The 16,836-nt window shown below is 28.1% G+C and overlaps 3 protein-coding genes across 3 annotated transcripts; 1 reads left to right on the forward strand and 2 right to left on the reverse strand.

Moving 5' to 3' along the window:
* Nucleotides 1-197: 197 nt before the first annotated feature.
* Nucleotides 198-4,340, reverse strand: LOC127279801 (protein O-mannosyltransferase 1). The gene is made up of 7 exons (XM_051302390.1): nucleotides 3,468-4,340; nucleotides 3,089-3,354; nucleotides 2,515-2,816; nucleotides 2,262-2,436; nucleotides 1,098-2,184; nucleotides 684-985; nucleotides 198-607 (listed from the first exon to the last, which is right to left on the reverse strand). Exons 1-7 carry the CDS (start codon nucleotides 3,555-3,557, stop codon nucleotides 421-423), a joined length of 2,409 nt encoding a protein of 802 aa, XP_051158347.1. The 5' UTR covers nucleotides 3,558-4,340; the 3' UTR covers nucleotides 198-420.
* Nucleotides 4,341-6,892: 2,552 nt separating this feature from the next.
* Nucleotides 6,893-10,414, forward strand: LOC127279807 (TBC1 domain family member 20). The gene is made up of 6 exons (XM_051302400.1): nucleotides 6,893-7,347; nucleotides 7,410-7,529; nucleotides 8,039-8,282; nucleotides 8,847-9,050; nucleotides 9,544-9,763; nucleotides 10,008-10,414. The coding sequence occupies exons 1-6, from the start codon at nucleotides 7,086-7,088 to the stop codon at nucleotides 10,305-10,307; spliced, it is 1,350 nt and encodes a 449-aa protein (XP_051158357.1). The 5' UTR covers nucleotides 6,893-7,085; the 3' UTR covers nucleotides 10,308-10,414.
* A 734-nt stretch (nucleotides 10,415-11,148) lies between these two features.
* LOC127279816 (protein FAM8A1) lies at nucleotides 11,149-13,896 on the reverse strand. The gene is made up of 5 exons (XM_051302410.1): nucleotides 13,470-13,896; nucleotides 12,404-12,514; nucleotides 11,988-12,108; nucleotides 11,770-11,899; nucleotides 11,149-11,689 (listed from the first exon to the last, which is right to left on the reverse strand). The coding sequence occupies exons 1-5, from the start codon at nucleotides 13,651-13,653 to the stop codon at nucleotides 11,348-11,350; spliced, it is 888 nt and encodes a 295-aa protein (XP_051158367.1). The 5' UTR covers nucleotides 13,654-13,896; the 3' UTR covers nucleotides 11,149-11,347.
* Between the last annotated feature and the right edge of the window lie 2,940 nt (nucleotides 13,897-16,836).

Consider the following 16,836-nt stretch of genomic DNA (forward strand, 5'->3'; position numbering starts at 1 on the left):
AAAAAATTTAATTTAAAATGTTATAAATTGAACAATTTTTGCAATATAAATAAGTAAAATGTACTAAAGTCATAAATAATATGCACAACTAATAAATAAATTAATCTTGTTTACAAAGTTGCAAATTTTTGCAACTTAATCATATTAATTATAATAATGGACAGGGTTAAATAAACAAATGAGAATTTTCAACTATATTATATAATAAATTATAAAAATATTTTATTGAAAAAACAACTTTATCCACATATAAATATAAATTGTATATGTACATTTTTAATAACTAAAATTTCTCCATTTATTTTATAAAATTTTAATTTATATTATGTATTGAGAAAAATACGAATTGTTAACAAAATTAAACTAGTATACATTATTTTTACGGCTTTCACTTATGAAAACATGAAAAAATAAAGTTATTCAAGTTTTATGAATAATGAAGTCCCAGGTATCACTCCATCTTAATTTTAAAATTTCTTTAGCACTCAAAGGTGTCATTCCATAACTGAGAGAAGCAAACTTGCGAAAAACGAAAACAATAAATCCAATCCAAAAAATGGTGAATAACTTAAAAATAGACCAAAAGTGCCTCCGCTTGAAATGAATTCTGAAAAAATTAATATTTTAAGATTTGATTTGACCGAATTGGAGAAACATTTAATGAAGAAATGTATTTAACTAACCTGAGTAGAGAGTATATATGATCTATTGTTCCAACAGTTAATAATGTTTTATACATAAATGCTGGTAAGTAATGATGTAAAAAAAGAGTTCTTTCAACAAATATAAAAGGTAAGTAGTGTAACAAATATCCCGTTAATAAAACTTGACCAATAGTTGAAAATTTATTCCACTCTGCTTCAGAAATATCATAACAAAGCCTCTTTCGTCTCATTAAATAGAAAATTAAAAGTCCTGAATATACTATTACTGCAATTGTCCCAGTATACCAAACTGCTATATTTCCCAAAAGGTAGATTTGAGCCTAAAAATAATACAATGTTAATTTTTTTAAAAAAGGGTTCTTTAAAATAATACTTTTCTTATAAAGGTATTTCATGTTTTGCACATAAGTAATAATATTAAATTTAACTCACATTACTTTTGGCAGAAATCCAATATGCAATGCCCCTAGTTAAGAAGGGCCACTCCAAGGGTCCACTGGAATACATATGACTATTTTGTTCTTCATGAGTGTCAAACAGCATCTTCATCTGCAACTCTAAAAACTTTTCCCAAAACGATAAACTTGTAGCTTTCAATGGTATCATTTCTGCATTAATCAATTCTCGTTCTCTCTGCTTTTGATCCTCACTTTTTGTGTATCTGTGTTCCTCTACATTCCATATGGCATTTGATTGCTCAATTATTCTATCCGCAACAACCTCGTGTTGATTGAAACCCCATTCGGGTAACATTCGACCACTGAACTTTAAGGCACATTCTGTATTTACATGAATTAGTTGAACTTGACTCTGTATAGCATGCCAAACATTGCCGGCTTGATCCCGATTAGCGATTTCCACTCGCCACAAATTTTGAGCAGACATTGAAACGTTATAGTCAATGTAACATGAAACTTCTTGACTCTGTGGAGTCATTGGTGCTGCAATGTCGTGTGAATTCAAAGCACGACTAGTGATTCCATGAACTAATTGTATAACTTCTCCATGTCTGATGGGTTCGCTAGGTTTCGTAACGACCAAATCGTTAATCTCAGGTCGCTTAACAATCCACCAATTGTTAACGTCCTTGAAGGAATAACATGTCACTTGTTGCTGATGTGAACTTCCTCGTTTATCAGGATATCTCAAAGGATAGACTTGATTATGACTGTGCAACCAACAAGCTCTGCCATACGTATGGCGAAGTGTAATTTGCGAACCATGAGTTACTTCCAAGGGTTGTCCCTTGGTAATACTAGCCAATCCTCCTTCCAAACTAGCCTGAAATGCACTTGTCATCACGGAATCATGAGGGCCGGCTTTTGTCAGTACCGACAGATGAACATAAAATATTCCTAAGTAGACCGTTGTTATGATAATGAATAACGTCAAAATCCGCAGAAATAATTGACTCCAAAGAATCAAATTTGAAACTTCATTCTTTGATAGTAAATTCCAATAATCTCGTCCAATCAAAACAAGTGCAAGAAATAATGAATAAAATCCTACATATTTGACACTAGAACATCAAGTTTTTAAAGCATATTATTTTTTTTTATTATTTAGAAAAAGTTGTTTTTAAAAATATAAACATACCATAATGCGCATGTCAAATTAGTTGCCGCCAATGTTAACCAAATCCACCAAGCAAAAGTGAAAGGTTCATCATGAACTTTTCTAAACTTCATTACACACAATAAACCCATAAGTAAAAATTGTATTAAAATACTTTCCATAAGGATGAAACGTGACTGGGTCAAGAGAGCGTTATCTGAAATGTCAACTTTTATTACCTATCATTCATTTCTTTATGTTACGGAAATTTTCAACAACACTAAATATATTTTACCAAAAAGCAACATTAGGCCAGTAATTATACAACTCCAATGTCTAAGTCCAAATTCTTTTGACAAATAGTAAGCAGTAGGAATTAGAAAACTTCCACATAAAGCAGGTATTAATCTTAATGCAAAGAGAGGAACATTTTCTCCATATGGATTTCCTATTCTATCAAATTTGAATTGACCATCAAAGTTTGCCAAATATGCTGCAGCTGATATGAGTTGCTTTCCCAAAGGAGGATGGGAATCAAAATAAAATATTTTTTTCATATAGAGACTTACATATTTACCATAATGCAATTCGTCAAATCTATTAAAGAGAATTCAAAAATTATTATCAAAATAAATATTAAAATGCAACAGGTACAACATTGACATTATCATCATATCATTGATATGCACGTTTGTAAAGTTCAATTATTTCTCAGAATTTTAGGAAATTCAATTCTTGTCAATTAGGTAATGTTTAATGTAAAAACTAAAAATATTAAGAAAATCGAAATCCAATAAGATATTGAAAACTTTTTATACTACCTTTTTTACGAGGAAGCAATTAACTTAATAAAATAAAATATATATTACACGATATTGCGAGGTTCTTCCAGATGATAGAGGCGAGTAACAAGTCCAGATATTAATAATATAACAGCCACTAAATCTATTTCAAAATTTACTTTAAGTCGAACTGGTGATGAAGTGTTTGTCAATTGCTCCATTTTTTCTTTATTTAAAGATTCATTATTTGATATTTGTTCATTTTTAACGTTAATGATATTGTTAGTTAAAGTTTTATCAGTCTTTCCTTTTTTTAATTCTTTATTTGTTCTTTCTATGGATGGGTCATTTTTCTGTGGATATTTTAAAATTTTCATCAATATTCATTTCATATTCATTATTATTTTATGTAAAAGACGATTTTGTTTACTGTTATAAAATTGAATCTTTCAACAATTCTACATACCGTTTTTTGAAAAATTCCTTCCTTAATATTTTCGGTATTAAAATCAAATTTCTCATTTTCATCTCTTGTTTTTCTTCGTCGTACCTCCATTTAATATGTTTAAAATTTTTATAGCTGATTAATTATATTCCAATTTAAATACTTATTTTACAAAGAAGCAAAAGATTCAATATGAAAAACACATAGCTATCGTTTAAGCCGTATCATATAACGGTACATAAGTTACTGGCCACGTCCCAATACCTAACCACTTTGAATTTTATTTTTTATTAAGCTATTCGTGTATGATGAACCAAATATATTAAATTTTTATAATTTTAGTATCAAACATTCTATATTTAATACAATACTTTATATTTTTTAAGTTATTATAATAGTGAAAAAAATGTTTGAATCAGTGATATACAATTCATATTGAGGTATAAAGGAATTCATGTAAAGTATTTAGATAATAATTGACCAACTACTGAGTCTTCAGAGATAAAGTGAAAGTCCCAGTACCTGATCAGTTAAGGGTTTAATAAAGAATTTAACTATTAAATAATATGTCAAATAAGTTTTACATATAAAAAAAACATTTTTATTTGTCAACTTATATTCATTTTCAACTCTTGTCAGTAAAAACAAGTTATTTTGTGCAATTCTGAAGGCTAATTTAATAATAATTTCAATTAATTGCATGTCCCAATAACTGGTAAAGAAAAAATAAGTTGTACATCTGGTCAATTTGAAAAGTCCCACTAATTGGTAATGGTTTTAAAGTACGAAAGTAAGTGTAAAACGCGTTACTAACTTTATAAAAATTAGTTTATTATCAAAATAAAAGAAGATTTGAATTATCAAAAAAAAATTAAATAAACCTTTACATTTTAAAAAAAATAATAATTAAAGGTACGGTCACAGCTTAGCTATCTAAGTAGGGTCGTCATGGTAACGTATAAGAGTGAGAGAAATAAGAACATTTTTCTCACTCTTAAGGGTATATGGGCAAAGTACGTTTTTTTGTGGTTTGAAACTTTCTCTGAAATAAAAATGATTTCGGGTTAAAATTTTGGAGAAATGATTTAGTTTGGTACAAGGAATCTCGCTGTTCTATTCATTTACCATAACTTAACGCAAAAATAATAAAAATAAAACAATAAATAGTAAAATAATGTATTATATCATAGTTGATTTAGCGGCTACTTGCTCGAATTGGCGCTGTTTACTGGAGCACTGACACACTCAAGCAACGTCTGTGTATGCGCCGTCATGTTTCTTTTCATTTTTGTTTAAAAATCACACTTTTTAAACTTCATTTTTTAATAATTTAACGCAAAATTATGTATTTTTCGGAGAACGGCGAGATTCCTTGTATACCCTAATCTATCATCCTTCAAAATTTTAGACAAAAATCATTTCTCATTTTAGAGTGAAATGTATACTACCAAAACACATTTTCCTATACTAGGTCACATGGGAGGTTCCCACATACCCTTAAGGCGTTTGCACACCTCACAAGTTTTTGATTTACCGAAAACTTGTGAGCGTTTTTTTATGTCTATCGAAAACTTGTGAGCATCTATATTTTGGACAAATGCGATTTTTTAGCAGAGAATTTTAAATTTGATTTTAAATATTTCTGAAAAATATAAAGGTAAAGGCGCCGTCCCATGACACCGTAAAGGCCTGAGCAGAATAGAAACGTAACCGGAATCGTAATCGCAAACGCAACCGGAAGAATGAGTTAGAGAAGGACAAACAATATGTCTATCCTTCTCTAATTCATTCTTCCGGTTGCGTTTGGGATTACGATTCCGGTTACGTTTCTATTCTGCGTTGGCCTTAAAACGCCGGCGTAAAAGCGGAAAGTATGAGAACAAAAGAGATAGTGAGATATGTTCATCTCTTTCGTTCTCATGCTTTCCGCTTTTACGCCGGCGTTCTACGCTGTCATGGGACGGCGCCTTAACAAGAATAAATGGGGAATAAATTATAATAAAATTAATTTATTCTTTATATTTTTATGTTTTCCAAAAATATTTAAAATCAAATTTAAAATTCTTTGCTAAAAAATCGCATTTTTTCAATAGGCATAAAAAAACGCGGTGTGCAAATGCCTTTATACGTTACCATGACGACCCTACTTAAGTAGTTGAGGTATGACCATTGGGATCAGAAATCACGCGAAACTGACCCACCCCTGAGCCTTCTTGTGACAACCATCTTGGTTTTTTATCTCTTTCTTTTGTATATGTTAGAGAAACACGGAATGAAAACATGTCCACCACAACAAGGCTCTCACCAGATGGCGTATCGCAGTATTTCAGATCCCAATACCCTTAAGTTATGAAGAAAATACTCTTATGGTCTGTGACACGTCCTAGACTTCAAGGAACTAAATTTCCGTTAGATCCATGAAATAGCCAATGAGCTGGATTCTTGCACTTTATTATCCGCTCAAAAGCGGGCACGGAATTTAAATGCAAATTAAATTTAAATCTTTATTTTATTATAAATAATAAATCAATTGTAGGATATTAAATAAATAAACACTTATTTGATTGGAAAAACTCCTCTCGGGTAAAAACCAATTTTATTCAGTTTGAAGATTGAAAATTAACAAATTTAATAATTCTCAGTTGATTTGTAGAATTATGATTATTGTTTTGTTAATTTAAATAAAATTTCGATTTATTTGATATTTCACAATAGTTAATTATTCACAATAAAATATTTATTGTAATTACTCTAAGTTAATTACAATACTTAGTTTGAAAATCAGAAGTTACGCACAAAACGTTTTGCTTCTAACAATTCTCAAAATGAAATTTTAAGAATTTTAAGACCAAAACTCCTAAATAATTATATATTACAATTTTAATTAATTTTAAACTATAAATAAACATTTTGTTTATTTATTTACAATTGTTTTATAAATATAATTTTAATCGCATAAATAATATGATTATAAAATACTTTTACGCTCATTTTAATATAATTTAAAATTATTAACGATAATTTTTCATGATTTAAAAATATTTACTAATTTATAAACAATATCAAATAGTATTTATTGGATTTTTCAATAAATATTTAGCTTATATTTTCTTTTTGTTAAATAACAACAAATATCAATTTTATAATAACAATTACTATAAATATATATTTCATAATGAAAAATAAAGAAAAAATATATTTCAATTAAATAATTTAAAATTTCATGTGAGTCTAAATTTTTAAATCTCTATTGAAATTTCTCGACTCATTTCATTCACTTTCGAGTTCCCTAGAAAATTTTACTAGAAGCAGACGCCAGACGTCACAGTCTGTTTACAAACCGCTACGCAAAATCCTCCTCCAACAATGTCACATTTCGGATATTCTACTGCAATTTGAACGCTCAGTACATAAAAGACCGTGATTCTATCTAAAGTTTATTATTTTTGACGTTTTTGACATTTGCTGTTTGTCATGGATGATAGACATCTGTAGTCACACATATGCGTCAGTAAGCAATGTGTATATAATGTTTTTAAGTTCTAGAAAACTATAATTGCAATGATAATTCATTTTCTAAACGAGAAAATTAATTAAGCTATAGAGTAAATTAAGAAAGTATTTATTATATATTTTAAAATGAATAAAGAAGAGGATGAATGTTCAGTAATTGAACCAAAAGCTGATGAAACTTCGATAACAAAATTAAATAATTGTGTACATGAAAAACATTCTTCAAAGGTTCGTCGACGAAATGTGATAGAAAAAATTAGTTCTTCATTAATAAAAGAAAATGACTTTAATTACAATAATAAAAGTATTGAGTTCTCGTTAGATACAGAAAAAGCATGGATTAATGGTATTCCGGAATTACCAGAAATTTTGAATATTGATTCACCAGGTAATTAATATTAATTAAAATAATGTGTATATAATTCTAACAGATTTATGTTATAAATCTAGAAAAGTTTACCGAAAGAGAACGAATGAAGATAAAAGTAATACAAGGAACTATTATTAAATCAAATCTCACTTTTGGTAAACTCAAATTACTAAGTACCAGTTCTGAAGGATTAGTTATTGGTAATTATTAAAAATATTTTTACAATAATGTATGAATATGTATATATATATATGTATCTGTCAGAAAACTTACAAGTGCGTCCAACAATTCTCATACATTTAGCATAATTCTCTTATAAAATATTTTCGAAGAATGTGTGCAATTTAAACTCTGTAGAAATAAATACAAGATACATATATATTTATATATACTGTAAAATTACCATCATGTCTGTCATAAAAAACATTTTGATTTTGGAAAATTCGACTCGACACAAAAATCCAAATTCTCACAAGATTTAACAACAGAGGCCTAAAATTTGTATTTTTGTATTATATTTTGAACTGGAAAAATGAAAATTTTTCTTAATTCGGGCAGTATGACTGACACGTTTATTTGTATAATTTGTTGCTTTTTCTTGACAATAACACCATAAAAATGAATTGAAATAGGTTTTTTGGTAACCAAAAAGATAAAAATCATTTCATTCTGTTCAATTAAAGCTTGAAATCATTAAGATGATTTGTAGATGATATACGGAGAATTCTATGGCCACAACTACTAAGATTACCTGATAAGGAAATGCCAATTGTAGACGAATTGGAAACAGTACATAAATGCATTCCTTGTGAAGTTTATCAACAAGTCTTAAAAGATGTTGCACGAAGTGGAGGACATCTTTTTCCTGATGCAACCGAAGAAGAAATTTCAAGATTTCAAGATCAAATGACACAATTAATTTGCTGGGTTTTATATCGAAATCCTAGTTTACAGTAAGCAATTATTTATTTAATTATCATTCTAAGATTGTACTTTTCTTTAATACCATAGTCATGGTAATTAGAATCAAAAGAAGAAAAACAAGACAATGTTTTTAGGTGATTCTTTTGAAAGTGAATAAGTATCAGATTTTATTGCCATTAGATTCGGAAAAAATCAAATATAATTTATATATTTTTATGTGGGAAAAAAATTGTATAGAAATAATAAATGCGAAAAATTCTTAAACGAATAAAAATGTATACTAACATGTACCATAAGGCTTCAATTATCAGTGGTTAATATAACAAACTAAAGATATGATATTATAGGGACTATTTTCAAAAAATAAAAAATTGAATTAACTTATAGAAATCGAGCTAAAGATTTGTTAAAAAGGCTTTGGAGATGAAATACATTTAGCTCCTACAATATTCTTAATTAAAATTATGGAAGTGGTCAACTATTAAAATTGAACAGGTTTTATAAAACTGTTACTTTGAGGAGAATCATCCTAGATATAGTAATACTACTAATTACAACACGTACAATTAATTTATAATTCAAATTCAATTTAGCTATTATCAAGGTTACAATGATGTAGCTGCTACAATTCTTTTAATAATGGGTCTTCAAAGAGCTTTACATGTCTTAGAAAAAATTTCTTTGACATACTTAGAAAGGTTTATGGAAAAGACAATGGAAAAAGTAAATCAAGAACTCTTTTTTATATTTGCACTATTGGAAAGAGAACATCCAAAACTTTTAGAACATTTAGAAAAGTAAGTGTCAATCAACAACTATAAATATTATTTTATTTCTCTGATCGGATTAAGATTTCATCTGCATAAACTGATAGTTCTCCGAGTATACTTACCATGACAAATTTGGTGTGAATTTTTTAATATTTCCTTGTTTTCGAAAAATAATAACTTTTTCAAAATTTATAACAGGTTTGTCATTTTTTCCTATCTTCTTTTCGCTACGACATAATACATCTCAAAAAAGTATTACATAGATAATAAATGACAACAGAAAAGGCTAAGTCTAAAAATAATTTAATAAAAAAAATATAATATTACAATTCATCGAAACAAAAATATTATAATTATTCCCCTATTTTTTTGTCAGTTAGTTTTTAATTTTTTTTAAATCAATCAATTATTGTTCTTGTCTATTTTGCTGAGGTAGCGAAAAGAAGAAAGAATAAATATGATAGACCTATAATTGGTAAACATTGAAAAAATTTGATAATTCAGTAAACCAATTTTACAGTGTAGAATTGTTTCCTCATTTTGCATTAGCAGAATATACGACATGGTATGCTCATAAATATGCGGAGAACAGAAAATTACTACATAGGCTTTTTGACTATTTTCTTGGAAGTCCACCTTTCATGCCTTTATATTTGAGTACAATAATAGTCATTCATAGAGCTGATGAAATTTTTAATACTATTCCAGACATGGGGCATACGCATAAAGTTTTATGTTCTGTAAGTTATAGAAATTAATATTTCTTTATAAAATAGTAATATAATTCCTATAAGGATACCTTATATTACATATTACATATATAATAAATAAACTGTTATAGGATTTTATCGATTTAATTTCTTATAGTATCCTATAAAAAGAGCTGTAAACTATCCTTGTAGGATCTAATTCTAATTAGATTTTAATTCTAATTAGCTCTAATTTAACAATGTTTTGTAATAGCAATAAATTTCATATTTACAGCTTCCAGATAATTTACCAATTGAAAACCTACTTGTGAATGCAAATAATCTTTATCATCGATATCCACCAGGTACAATTAATAAGGATGTACGGGATTACGATTTGAAAAGGCGTCGCAAAGAACAAGAGTGGAAGGCAAAAGTAGAAGCAAGTCGAAAAGAAAGGGAAAATAATTTAAAAATTGTTCAGTCTCGACGAAGACTTCCTTATCGTATGCGAAGCTATAAAACAATAACTGTTGTTACAATTATAGCTTTGGGTTTATATGCATTTTTGAAGACATCTTCTGGATTGAACTGACATTAATAGAATTGCCTTTTTTAAAGGTAAACCATATGGGAGCATTGAAACCAAATCATTATATAATTATAGCTGATATTTGTAAATATAAAATAATTAAAACTTTATTGATTTCTTTTGTAAATATTTAAACATTTTTACAACGTTGATAAACTGAATAATAGTGTACTCTTATGTTTTAAACACACTTTTACAGCTTTGGCAATAATTCCTGATTAGTTAATGTTGAAATAAATTCTAAGATAAATAAAAGAAATATCGTTTGAATTGGTCGAAAAATTATAATACTTTACTATAAATACGTATTCTACGCTTATGTTTACAATATGATACAAAATTCCTTATAATTTTTACAAAAGCATTCATTGAGTAATTAAATACATAGTATAGAGATAAAAATTAATCAATCAATCCAAGTCAAAATAAATTTTTGACTTGAATTTTGATTGATAAATTTATTTATTGTGCCAAGTGATAAATTCGACAAATTCATACATAGTATATTCTTTTAAAGAAAATAACTCAATGAGTTAAATTCATTCAAAAATTTAGTAACAAATAGTATGTAAAGTAATTTTTCTTATTTAATATACAACAGCTTATAAGTGTATAGACCAAATGGACTTTTATTATTAATAAAAATCAAATGATTTTTATATTTAAATGTTTTTAAAACTGAAAAAATGTTAATATTTATATTAAATGTTGCACATTGACTGAAAAATTAAATGTATTTCTTTTTAGGTAGGAATCTTAATATAATTTAATAATTTTTTTTAGAGATTATACTATTGGGTTATTACCAAATAGTAAAATATAGTATATAGATAATAAATAGGTGTATTAAAAAATTTGTTTATTAAATTATAAACGTATGTACTAACGTGAGAAAAGTGGAAGAGCTTAATGTAGTATATATTATATATATATCAATTATTTGGAATTATTCAAAGGAAAACTTTATAATTAAAAATTACTTTCATATAATATCCTATCGCAGGTTTTTTTTTATATCTACATTATAATTATTATCATCATCATCATTGACGAGCTCTACGTATGGTATTATTGTTATTGCTTCTATAAGGATCTTCAACTACAATTGAGTTACAAATTAAATCATATCCAGTTCGATTAAATCTAAAGAAACAAAGTGAGAAACAAATAGGAAAAAGAAAGGCCAAAATTAAATTTTTTACTACCGAACGACCCAAAGCTAAGGGCAAACCAAGATCTGTTCCAGGAGAAACAAGCACAATTTCACCGTCTGGTCGTTCAACAGGAATGACACTGCGACATTGAACAACTCGTAAACCCATTACAGATTTACCAGGCGTTGCACCTCCTACATGCCCATAAAGTCCTCGTTGCAGCCAAAATGCCTAATGTAACATTTAAGAAAGTTTGCAAATATATTCATAAAACGTTACAATTGTGTGTAACTATGTATTTGTTTCATTACCTCGAAAATGCAAACGATTACTCGATGAACTAGTTCTAATATTAAAATACTAGAAGTTAATTCTACAGCCATTTTATAATCAATTTTTAAATTTCTTTGAAGTAGATCAATATCAGATGGCTCTATATTTCTGTAAGGACATATTTAATTAAAATAAGACCATAATTTACTTATTTTCTCTATTCCTTACATTATCTTGTAAATTCATAATAACTTACATGAAATCGAAAACATCGACTGCAATAAAAGTAATAGCTAACTTTAATAAAAATAACATAATAGAATCAATAGATTCTGCGACAAATCTTTTCCAAATAGGGGGTATTCGGTATTCAAAACCTGTAAAATATTTCAAATTAATTGCAATGTGTTAAGTGGTTACACTGTCCTATGAGGAACAAAAGAATCTATGTAAAGTAAATATTTCTTTGGCAGAACTATTATTACTATCTTAAAATGCACAAATTAATAACTAATTTTTAAATTTATGAAAAAGTATTTCAAAATATAATTATGAATGCTTGATTTTTAAGTAAAAAGTTTTAAGACAAATATAAATGAAAAAAGGTATTCTTTATAGATACGTTAAAAAGATTTCTGATTTTATGCTAAATATATAATTAAATTATTTTACCTTCAACATTTAAAGGATGAAAAGGTTCAGTTTGTACATTTCGCCTTCTTTCTCGCAATGATTCATTATTTTGTTGATTTGATTGAGAAAAAACTGATGTAACAGAAATACCTACAATTTATAATTATGAATTATATAAAATATAAAAAGAGAAGATCTATGTATATGAATCTGAAGTCAAAAAAACACAAGAAAAAATTCTGTTAGTTTTATAAATCACATTTAATTATTTTCCACTTTTACTTCATAAGATAAATTTTGTAAATTTACTTTTTCTGCTTCTCGAAGGGATAATAATTAATATGGAATCTGATCATTTCAATCTCATGTAAAATTTGATTATTTACTTAATAAATAAAAGAGAAGATTTTAGTGGGATATTTTCGAGAAATTGTTTTAAACATCCATAGAAAGCAAAACAAAATTCTTATATTTATGAGAAAATAGAAAAAATAACTTTCATTTTATTTGGAATAAGTTGAAAAAATCCTATGTAACGATGTTGTAAAATTCCTTCCAGATCTGTATAATTTTTTCGCAATTTGTACACATATCATAAAATTAAAAATGATTATAAGTTGTTCTAAATTTTCCACGTTTTATTTTTGTATGTAAGAAGTTAAAAATTTAGTAATATGCAGGAAATAAAAACCAAGATTAAGTAAATGTATAGAATAAAAAATAATATATTGTAAAATAAATATTTTAGAAGAAAATCAAAAATTTTAAATAAATATTTAGAGAATCTTTAAAAGAAATTCTGTTTCCAAATGAGACAGGAATTCGAATATTACTGAAAGCTTTGGGAAAGGTTCCTCAATATAGTGGGCATTGGACTTGCCAAGTAATTTGTATTACTTTTGTTGACCAGTTAACTGGCTAGTTAGGTACTTGGAGAAATTTTTTCCGTTTTAGACATTTAAGATAAATTTATTTCTTTCACAACAGACTGAAAATATGATTATAGAAAAAACGCAAGTATGTTTAAATGATAAATAAAAAACTCTCTTAGATCTTTTAATATTAAAAATTGCAATTTTTATTCAATTCAATTAACACGTCATACCTGGAGTGTTATTTAATACTTGAATAGATGCCAAACAATGAGGAAATATGGCTATGACACTTTGCCATGAATATACTTCTTGTAGCCATGCTTCTAATTGATTAAAATAATTGCTACGATCTGTTTTAGTACATTTATCCGTTAATATATTGTCCTTTAATTTGTCTAAACTGTCCTCAGACATTTTTCTTTTGAATATACAATAGGTGATATGTTTGTTAAAATTTCTAAATTTAAAATTTACATATATATGTATATATATATATATATATATATATCTTACGGATAAAATTATTTACTATAACTACAATAACATTATAAATGTTATAACGTTAATATGAATTCTGAATATGTAAATTTATTATTTATTATCGACTGTATTAGGGTAAGGTCACACTTCATTATGTAGACTAATTAGGCTAACGCACAATAGATTCGCGCGATGACCGTTTTCGTTTTGAGTATTTCGTCTTTTTCTAACTATAACTTAAAGTCGTGTTTACAATACAAAGATACGGGTATGTCCACATAGCTCAGCTTACGAAAGCTTCTATGCGCCACCACTAAGCACTCACTCGCGTCACGAGGCACGATTGAATCGACCCACTCGTGCGTGCTCCGTATCCGTATCTCACGACGGAAGCTTTGACGATGCTTATTTGTTTTGATTACAAACCCAGTATAATTATTTTATTGTTATTACCGTGTTTTAAAAAAAGAAATGACATCAAATGTAAAATTATCTGATATACTTAATCGAAAATATTCATATTCTTGATAGATTTTATTAAATAATTGTATTTTAAATGTGCTTTTGCATATATTATCATCTAAATTCTCCAAGTAGACAATTTTAGGTTAAGGAGGGTGGAGGGTAAACATAACCTCAAAAACCTGTCAAAATTAAAAAATTGTTTTTAACGCAAACAAATATATAATAAATATTAATTTCCAACAATTTTAGAAGAGCCAGAATTACTCCTTTCGAAAATAATTATTTTTTTCTAAAATATTTTGTCAATAATTATTTTTTTAACTACGAATAACGATTCAACGTGCTGTATATAACGTATTTACATTACATATGTGTTAGAATGCGCAGAACACCCAAATTCGTCTTTCGCACTCTAACCTAAGTTAAAGTTACTCGTACCGTGTCCCCCAAACTGTGTTCCTTTCATCATTGTACGCTTTGAATGTAGTTGTCTCTCCTGGTTCTAGTCTTCTTGAATGGCGCACTCACCCTTTTTTGGCTGCCTGCAGGTTACCATGGCAACGCACGGGTGTGAGTGAGACAGAAAATTTGAATATTTAAATTTTCTGTCGCATTCATTCTTATGCGTTACCATGGTAACCTGCAGGCAGCTAAAAAAGTGTGAGAGCGCAATAAGTAGCTGAGCTGTGGCCCTTAAGACCAACGCATAATTGGGATCAGAAATCACGCGAAACTGACCCACCCCTGAGCCTTCTTGTGACAACCATCTTGGTTTTTTATCTCTTTCTTTTGTATATGTTAGAGAAACACGGAATGAAAACATGGCCACCACAACAAGGCTCTCACCAGATGGCGTATCGCAGTATTTCAGATCCCAATAGATTCGCCAAAGTCGTTTCAAGAACGAGATGCATAATGCTGATTCTACACTCACCTAAAACTGTGCGAGCGGTCCGCATTTGCGTTACGTTTTTTATATATATAGATATAGTTGAATATGGGAAGCGTTACGGAAAAGCGGACCGCTCGCTCAGTTTTCGGTGAGTGTAGAATCAGCATAAAGGCGCTTGTATACCTCACCGATCCCGATCACGACTTCCGTCGCGTACCATTGGAGTAAAAGAGACACAATTATCTTTTGTATCTTTTACTCCAATGCTGCACGACGATAGAATACTCGGGATCGGTGAGGTACGGAAGCTTCTACGCGCCACCAAAAAACCAAGTTTATGCTCGATTCATTTTAGCCTCGAAAACTAAAGAACCGTTTGTGATTTCGCTGTTTCCATGTTTTTGACGTGAAAAACCGCGAGGTGGTTCGGGTGTTCGGTCGTTCGCACGTTCGCAGATTCGACAATTTGTCCAAAATCGTGTAACATTGTCTTTTTAGTTATATTTATAGATAAAAGTAAATAAGTTGATATTTCAATTCTTAAATTTTATGTAAGATTTTATGATGTCCGCAATTAAATAAAGTTTTTGCTTTTATTTTGAGTAGAAAATATCGTTATTTTGAGGTGGATTGGTCATATCATATAAAATAATTTTTTTTGGAATTGATAGTTATTTATTGTATTAATTTAGAAATAAAATGTCTAAAAAAGTATTCACATGTAATTATATGTCGTAATAATTCTAATTCTTTTGTTAAGTAACTTCTCTTAAGAGTTACAATTTTCTTTTTCTTTTATTTGTAATGAAATCTCGCATTATTCGTAAATTTTATAAATTTAAAAGAATCTCATTTTCAAGTAAGATGTACATGCGTCTTTTTTTAATTTACAAAACGAAATATATCATGTACTATATATAATAAAAAAAATTTATAAATTGGCTGAAATTCATAAAAAAGACTTTAGCAATTCAGACAGACATTCAGTCAGACATTCATTTTTGTAAAAAATTTGTACATAAATTTATGTGTCAGTGATTGTTGAAAATCAAAAATTTGTTAGTTACATTCAATATTATATTAAGTATTAAAAAACATGTTTCAAAATAATTTGGACTGATCCCTCTTCATAAAACTTTGTTTATTTGGAAGCGTTGTTTATCATGCTTATCAAATTCTAAAGCTGTCAAAAAGCAATTTCTTGGTGGGATGACTTTACATAGAAATAAAAAAACCCCGCACGAAATTACACAGGATTATAAACATCCTATTAAATAATTGCTTCTCTCTGAGCATTATATATTATTGTAAATAATATAAGATAAACATGTGAAAAGGAAGGACAATTATTATGTAAAATCTCACGTGCATACATACTACATAACCTTATATTAAAATAAATCGATTATTTATTTATATTTATTATTACATAGATAACAAAGAAAAACACCAATCCACCTCAAAATACCAATATTTTCTACTCAAAATAAAAGCAAAAACTTTATTTAATTGCGGACATCATAAAATCTTACATAAAATTTAAGAATTGAAATATCAACTTATTTACTTTTATCTATAAATATAACTAAAAAGACAATGTTACACGATTTTGGACAAATTGTCGAATCTGCGAACGTGCGAACGACCGAACACCCGAACCACCTCGCGGTTTTTCACGTCAAAAACATGGAAACAGCGAAATCACGTGGAAATCACAAACGGTTCTTTAGTTTTCGAGGCTAAAATGAATCGAGCATAAA

The sequence above is a fragment of the Leptopilina boulardi genome, unplaced genomic scaffold, assembly GCF_019393585.1.
Source record: "Leptopilina boulardi isolate dan_hultmark-lab unplaced genomic scaffold, ZJU_Lbou_2.1 LbouV2_223, whole genome shotgun sequence".
Classification (NCBI taxonomy): Eukaryota; Metazoa; Arthropoda; class Insecta; order Hymenoptera; family Figitidae; genus Leptopilina; species Leptopilina boulardi.

What these genes read in the sequence shown, in the direction of transcription:
- LOC127279816 (XM_051302410.1), bottom strand. Translation starts at nt 13,653, where the DNA reads ATGTCTGAGGACAGTTTAGACAAATTAAAGGACAATATATTAACGGAT. An exon ending in AGTATTAAATAACACTCCAG is followed by an intron (nt 12,515 to 13,469) that starts GTATGACGTGTT and finishes TATAAATTGTAG; the next exon opens with GTATTTCTGTTACATCAGTT. An exon ending in TCATCCTTTAAATGTTGAAG is followed by an intron (nt 12,109 to 12,403) that starts GTAAAATAATTT and finishes AATATTTTACAG; the next exon opens with GTTTTGAATACCGAATACCC.
- LOC127279807 (XM_051302400.1), top strand. Translation starts at nt 7,086, where the DNA reads ATGAATAAAGAAGAGGATGAATGTTCAGTAATTGAACCAAAAGCTGAT. An exon ending in TTCTGAAGGATTAGTTATTG is followed by an intron (nt 7,530 to 8,038) that starts GTAATTATTAAA and finishes GATGATTTGTAG; the next exon opens with ATGATATACGGAGAATTCTA. An exon ending in CTTTTAGAACATTTAGAAAA is followed by an intron (nt 9,051 to 9,543) that starts GTAAGTGTCAAT and finishes CCAATTTTACAG; the next exon opens with TGTAGAATTGTTTCCTCATT.
- LOC127279801 (XM_051302390.1), bottom strand. Translation starts at nt 3,557, where the DNA reads ATGGAGGTACGACGAAGAAAAACAAGAGATGAAAATGAGAAATTTGAT. An exon ending in TGGCCTAATGTTGCTTTTTG is followed by an intron (nt 2,437 to 2,514) that starts GTAAAATATATT and finishes TTGACATTTCAG; the next exon opens with ATAACGCTCTCTTGACCCAG. An exon ending in AATTTGACATGCGCATTATG is followed by an intron (nt 2,185 to 2,261) that starts GTATGTTTATAT and finishes TTGATGTTCTAG; the next exon opens with TGTCAAATATGTAGGATTTT.